The sequence below is a fragment of the Clupea harengus genome, chromosome 13 (genome assembly GCF_900700415.2).
Source record: "Clupea harengus chromosome 13, Ch_v2.0.2, whole genome shotgun sequence".
NCBI lineage: Eukaryota > Metazoa > Chordata > Actinopteri > Clupeiformes > Clupeidae > Clupea > Clupea harengus.
Window position 1 is genome coordinate 18839162 of NC_045164.1, and position 7500 is coordinate 18846661.

General features: G+C 46.0%; 1 protein-coding gene across 1 annotated transcript in view; it reads left to right on the forward strand.

The window, feature by feature from the left end:
- Positions 1-7500, forward strand: part of crtac1b (cartilage acidic protein 1b) — a 30531-nt gene that overhangs the window by 11429 nt on the left and 11602 nt on the right. The window contains exon 5 of the mRNA XM_031578542.2: positions 846-1002. Coding sequence (XP_031434402.1) covers positions 846-1002 — 157 coding nt within the window. The remainder of the gene's footprint in view (positions 1-845; positions 1003-7500) is intronic.

Sequence of the window (7500 nt, forward strand, 5' to 3'; positions counted from 1 at the left end):
TTGCCACACTCGTTTAAAGACACTCTCCATCACAGTTCTTACCAAACACACACACACACACACACACTCAGGCATCTCTATCCTCAGCACCTACACACACACACACCCTCAGGCATCTCTATCCTCAGCACCTACACACACACACACACACACACACACACACATACACTCAGGCATCTCTATCCTCAGCACCTACACACAAACACTTAATTGTCTTTCCTAGTCACAAACCACATCTACACATGTGCTCACACACTCTCACACACACTTTTGTCTGTTCAGGCTGTTTAAAGATCAGTGTTCTCCATCTCTCCCTCTCTCTCACCCACTCCCTCCCTCCTTATTTCTCCCTCTCTCTCGCAAACTCCCTCCCTGTCTTGCACTCTCTCGCCCACTCCCTCCCTCTATCCCTCCCTCTCTCGCCCACCCCCTCCCTCTCTATCGCTTCCTTGTTCCCCCACTCCCCCTCTTTATCTCTCTCTCCCTCCCTCTCTCTCACCCACTCCCTCCCTCTCTTTCTCTCTCCCTCTCTCTCACCCACTCCCCCTCTCTGTCTCTCCCTCGTTCCCCCTCTCTATCTCTCTCTCCCTCCCTCTCTCTAACCCACTCCCTCACTCTCTTTCTCCCTCCCTCTCTTTCTCTCTCCCTCCCCCTCACCCACTCCCTCCTTCCTTATTTCTCCCTCTCTCTCACAAACTCCCTCCCTGTCTTGCACTCTCTCGCCCACTCCCTCCCTCTATCCCTCCCTCTCTCGCCCACTCCCCCCTCTCTATCTCTCCCTTGGTTCCCCACTCCCAACTCCCCACTCACCCTCTCTTTCTCTCTCCTTCTCTCCTCTCTCTCAGGGCACCGGGCGCTATGCCATCTACGTGGCTCACTATGCCAGTGGGAATGTGGGTCCGCACGCACTCATAGAGATGGATGAGGCTGCCAGTGATGTCGCCGCCGGCGTCATCGCCCTCGCCAACGTGGCAGAGGAGGCGTGGGTGAACAAGTTCACAGGTCTGCACTCCAGCGCTCCTGTCAATCAATACATACGTTTATTAAACAGAACAAAAGCAAGGCAAAAGAGATATAGATCATATACGTAGATGCCTGTATGTTGGAAGGGGACGTATTGATGCCTGTATGTTGGAAAGGGACGTATGGATGCCTGTATGTTGGAAGGGGACGTATGGATGCCTGTACGTTGCTGTGTTGCCTATAGTCCACACGCGACCACTGCAGTGGGTCGTAAAACTCCCCTTTTCTTTCTCTGTCTCTCTGTGTCCTCGCTCTCCTCTGACTCACACACACACTCACACACACACTCACACACACACTATCTCCTCTGACTCACACACACACACACGCACACGCACACGCACATGCACACGCAGACACACATGCACACGCACACACACACACACACAAACACACACTCTCTCCTCTGACTCTCTCTCACACACACACACACACACACACACACACACACACACACACACACACACACACACACACACACATACACACAGACACACACACACACACACTCTTCTCTGACTCAACATCAGGCCCTCATCTACACTCATCTCCTGCTACACTGTATCTCTTCCCCTTCCCCGGTCCCTCTCTCTTCCTCTCTTCCTCTATCGCTCCCCCTTGTTTCCCCCTCTCCCTCTCTCTTTCTCTCTCCCTCTATCATCCCCCCTCGTTTCCCCCTCTCTCTCCCTATCTCTTTCTCTCTCCCTCTATCTCTCCCCCTCGTTTCCCCCTCTCCCTCTCTCTTCCTCTCTTCCTCTATCGCTCCCCCTTGTTTCCCCCTCTCCCTCTCTCTTTCTCTCTCCCTCTATCATCCCCCCTCGTTTCCCCCTCTCTCTCCCTATCTCTTTCTCTCTCCCTCTATCTCTCCCCCTCGTTTCCCCCTCTCCCTATCTCTTTCTCTCTCCCTCTATCTCTCCCCCTTATTACCCCCACTCCCTCTCTCTCTCTCTCTCCCTCTATCTCTCCCCCTCATTTCCCATGTCTTATTACTGTAGCTAATTATTGCTAAGGCAGTTAACAGTAAACAACAGCAATTTTATTAATCTATTTATTCATTTATTAATCTAGTGGAATTCAAACTTGAAATTGTTTATATAATTGTATTAATCTAGTGGAATTCAAACATAAAATAGTTTATATACTTGTATTAATTTAGTGGAATTCAAACATAAAATTGGTTATATACTTTCATTAATCACACAAACACATTCACACAAACAGGAGGGGGGAATCAGGGCATGCTTCGCAGTGACGATCTCACTAACGGTGGACAGATTTGTTAAACTAACACACGGAACTAGTACACACACAGACACAGACACAGACACAGACACAGACACAGACACAGACACATTGTAACACAGGTCACAACCCTAATAATCTTGAGAACAATAACTACGTTCACCAAAGGCATGCTGAGAATTTCATTCCCTCCCTTACTATCATGTGTAACTTGCGGCATACGTGTGGCCATAGATGACTGTAAACTGCAGCACCAAAGTGACCATGGAAAGCACACCTGCAGCCGCTGTGCCGTTTGTGATAACCTTTGGCTCTAATGCCTTCACACAAGGACCACAGAGAAGAATGCCAAGGTGTAAGCGGTCCGAAATAAAGGATTCTGGATCGCACACATCAAATTTTTATCAGGCACCTCAAAACGCACCCAGATAGGTCAGCAAGTCACTTGGTAATGTAAAAGCCAAGCTAACTAGGGCCTATGGATGTTTCGCAAACATATTACCTCAGCATTGATTCTTTCTTGACTCAGACAAGAGGTGTGCAAGTGTACAACAAGGGCCATCCCAGACAGAAGGCCATTACTGAGTCCAAAATACAGGACTTCATCATTTCATGCAACCTTCCTCTGTCTTTGACTGACAAACCAAGCTTATAGAATTTTATGTTAGTGGTAAAGGAAAGCCCAGTAAGTCAAAGCACCACAACCAGACATCTGAGCTAGAAAAGACACTATAGAACATCATATTTTGCTACAGAGACTTGAACATCATGTCTGTTTCAAAGGCTGTGCCATATCCTGGTTTAGGTCTTACCTTTCTGACCGTCCTCAGTTTGTTCATGTCCCCAATGAGCCATCCAATCACACCAGAGTAAGTAATGGAGTTCCCCAAGGCTCTGTGCTTGGCCCCTTCAGTTTGTACATGCTACCCTTAGGTCCTTTTTTTACGCCATGACTAGACTGCTGCAATGCTCTTCTGTCCGGATGTAGCAGCAACTCAAAAAAGAGCCTCCAACTAATACAGAATGCTGCTACTCACACGCTTACCAGAACTACAACTATAAAATATGAACATATCTCACCTGTACTTGCCTCTCTGCACTGGCTCACACACAGATACACACGTGTTAGCTCCCAATTATCTCAAGGAATTACTTGTCCCCTACTGCCAACCAAGACCGCTTCGTTCCCAGAGTGCAGGTCTCAAGAATATCAAAAAGCACAATAGGAGGCAGAGCCTTCTGCTATCGAGCCCCCCTCCTTTGGAATAATCTTCCTGCCTCCATCTGAGAAGCGGACATCCTTTCCATATTTAAATCGAGACTAAAGACATTCCTCTTTAGTGCATCCTATAGGCATGAATAATGCATCAAAACCCGGCACCTGTCACAACGTACTTCATACTTCTTGTCAGCCAGTTGTGCACTATTGTTGTATCCTGTCGCCCTTGCTATCCTTGTATAACTAAAACTGTCATGCACCATGTCAGCCAACCATGACTCAACTTAACTCAACAAAACTTAACATAAACTAAATTTCTACACACCATGCAAGGCTGCCGCTTCCTCTCCCTCTTTATCTCCTTCTATATCACATTATGCTAAGGCATTAATACTGATAGAAATGGCCATATTTCCTAAATTTATCTTTTTATCTGTTCATCAAATTGATGTTTACTAACCAAATGTTCTCTCTCTTATAGCACGACCTTCCCCGCTAATGGTTGTGGAAACCTTGTCCCTCATCACCATAACCATTAAGTACTTATACACATATTAGGCAGCCCAGCTCTGTCCACTCACTTTGTCTCTTTTCTTCCCTTCCTAGTCTAGACTGTCTCTGCTGTGGGATGCTGCTGTAGTCTCTCCACCTGATCTACTTGCAGAAACCCTCTGCCTACACCTACCCACCCCAACCACACCATCATGCATTAATTCTACCCCACTCATGATACATCTACATACTCTGCTAGCCTATTTACGCTTAATGTAAATAACTGCCACCATTGACATAATTTTCTGTTTCATTCCTCTACTTAACCTTATACTAGTAACCTTTTGAACACACTGTATACCTAATAAGCTATCCTACAATACTTGAATGCTCTCTTTCCATCTTATCCACTACTAATTGTGTATGTATCATGTATATATCATCTTATGTTTGTATGTATTGTGTACATGTATCAGCTGCATACCATCTTATGTTTGCATGTATCGCCACCTGTATGCTAGCATGCTTATCCTGATACGTGTATGAATTAATCTGCCATGTTTCTAATGCTCTCCCATCCCCTCCCCTCCTCCCTTCCTCCCCCCAACCCCCATGAGTCAAGGTTCTGCTCAAGGTTTATTCCTCTTAAGAGGGAATTTTTCCTTCCCCCTGTCAGCTTTGGGCTTGGTCCACTGGGTCCAGTGGGTTTCCTTGAGGCAATGTTATTGTGTTGGCGCTATATAAATAAAATGGAATTGAAAATGGAATTGAATGACTATGACAACTGTCGTTGGTGTTCGAGAAGCAGTATTGGCTAAGTGTGGTGTGTTTGAGGTGTGTGTGTGTGTGTGTGTGTGTGTGTGTGTGTGTGTGTGTGTGTGTGTGTGTGTGTGTGTGTGTGTGTGTGTCACTGAGTTAGTTAGCTTCAGCACCAGCTACTATATTTTAGAGCCCCAAACTAGGGTTTGAAATTAAAGGAAATGCATACAAAATGTCAGACTTAATTTTTGGGTACATGAAGCCAATGGATAATGGTCTAACACTAATGTACATGAAGCCAATGGATAGGGTTAGGGTTAGATGGTCTAATACTAATGTTCATGTGTTTTGGGATGTTCTTCTTTGAACTCTTAACATCTATCAATAGAATTTGGCTTGTCCCACTTCCACCGGACCCTACACCCTACACCCTAGACCTCATTTCCAAATTGCGCTGTAAGCTGGGTAATGCTGTCAAAGGTTTTTGGACCATTTTGCTATTGCCGTGATTTTATTGTTATCTTTTATAGCTGTTAATTGGTGTGATTATATTGTTATCTTTTATAGTAGTTCATTGGCGCGATTATATTGTTATCTTTCATAGTAGTTATTTGGCGCGGTTATGTTGTTTGTTTTTTCTCTTTATGCCGAGAGTAATTTGCTGGCATTCTCTATCTATTCTTCTCTCACACCCTTTCTGTTTCCTCTGTTCTTCTCTTTCTTTTCCTCTGTTCTACACCTCTGTCTCCTTCTTCCCTTTTTTCTTTGCCTTCCTTCTTTGCTTCCCTCTCTCCCTCCCACTTTTGATGTTCCTCTTCTGTTTTCTGTAGCCTCTCCATTTCATGGATTTTCTATCCTCTCTTACTGCCATATCCCTCCGTCTCAAGTACATTCCTCTCCTCATCTCTCTCTCTTTATCTCCCTCCCTAATATCTCTCCTTATCCCTCTCTACCCATCCCTCTCTCCATATCTCCCCCTTATCCCTCTCTCCCCATCCCTCTATCCAAATTTCTCCCCTATTCCAATCTTCCCCATCCCTCTCTCCATATCTCTCCCCCATTTCTCTCTTCTGCATCCTCTCTCCATATCTCTCTCCCCATCCCTCTCTCCATATCTCTCCCCTATTTCTCTCTTCCCTCTCTCCCATGTCTCTATCCCCCTGTAGTGCTGGTTGATTGATGCTCTCTCGCATATAGCTGGTGAGTAGGTGACTTATGGTTGGTCTTTATGAGCCGATGAGGAGGAGCTTTTGCCCTGTCAGCATTTCACTCTACCTCACACACACAGAGCAGCCCTGACCACTCACTATACACACACACACACACCGTTGATGCGATGTCTGGACTCTGTCTAGAGTTCAGTTTAAATGTGAAAGGACACACTCACACACACATAACACACATGTATCAGATCAATTGCAGACTCAAAGACTGTCCCCTTCTCAGACTGACTCATCATTCAGGAATGTTTTCTAACCCCTCTGTGACCCATATCCTGTAGTCCCCCGTATCCTGTAATCTTCAGTATCCTGTCATCTTCAGTATCTTTTAGTCTTCAGTGTCCTGTAGTCTTCAGTGTCCTGTAGTCTTCAGTGTCCTGTACATTTACATTTTACATTTAATCATTTAGCAGACGCTTTTGTCCAAAGCGACGTACAAGGGAGAGAACAGTCAAGCTAAGAGCAATAAAAAGCATGGTGTAACAATAAATACTACTTTACATGAGAATTAGAAAACAACGACCTAGAAAAAAGGAAAAAGAAGTGCAGGAATGTAACTGCTGAAGTGCAAGTTAAGCGCTAGTCAGGTGCCAGTTAGGAAGGGAGGTGCTCTCTGAAGAGTTGGGTCTTCAAAAGCTTCTTGAAGGTAGAGAGGGACGCCCCTACTCTGGTAGTACTAGGCAGTTCATTCCACCAACGTGGAACTATAAATGAGAATAGTCTGGATTGCCGTGCTTGCACAGACAGCAGTGCCAAACGACGCTCACTAGACGAGCGCAGCGTCCTGGGTGTAACATTTGCCCTTACAAGAGCATTTAGGTAGGTGGGAGCAGAACCAGCAAGCACTCTGTAGGCAAGCATAAGTGACTTGAACTTAATGCGAGCAGCTACTGGCAGCCAGTGGAGCTCAATGAGTAGCGGGGTGACGTGTGCCCTTTTCGGTTGGTTGAACACCAGACACGCCGCCGCGTTCTGGATCATCTGTAGTGGTTTCACCACGCAAGCCGGCAGGCCCGTTAGGAGGGCGTTGCAGTAGTCCAGGCGGGAACTCACCAAGGTTTGCACCAGCAGCTGGGTGGCATACTGGGTTAGGTACGGCCTGATTTTGCGGATGTTGTATAGCGCAAAGCGGCACGACCTGGAGACAGAGGCGATGTGGGCCGTGAAGGTCAGTTGGTCATCAATAATGACCCCAAGGTTTCTTGCTGTTTTGGATGGAACAAGAGATAAAGAGTCAATATTGATATTGATGTTATGGTGGATGACCTGTTTGGCTGGGAAGACCATCAGCTCCGTTTTGGCCAGGTTCAGCTGAAGGTGGTGATTTTTCCTGTAGTCTTCAGTGTCCTGTAGTCTTCAGTGTCCTGTAGTCTTCAGTAGTCTTCAGTGTCCTGTAGTCTTCAGTAGTCTTCAGTGTCCTGTAGTCCTCAGTAGTCTTCAGTGTCCTGTAGTTGATAGGTGAAAATTCACCCTAGTTACCTCAGGACTCCGGAGCTGCATATAAGTATATTTATTAGACAAACAACAATTGCAATCGGGCTCACT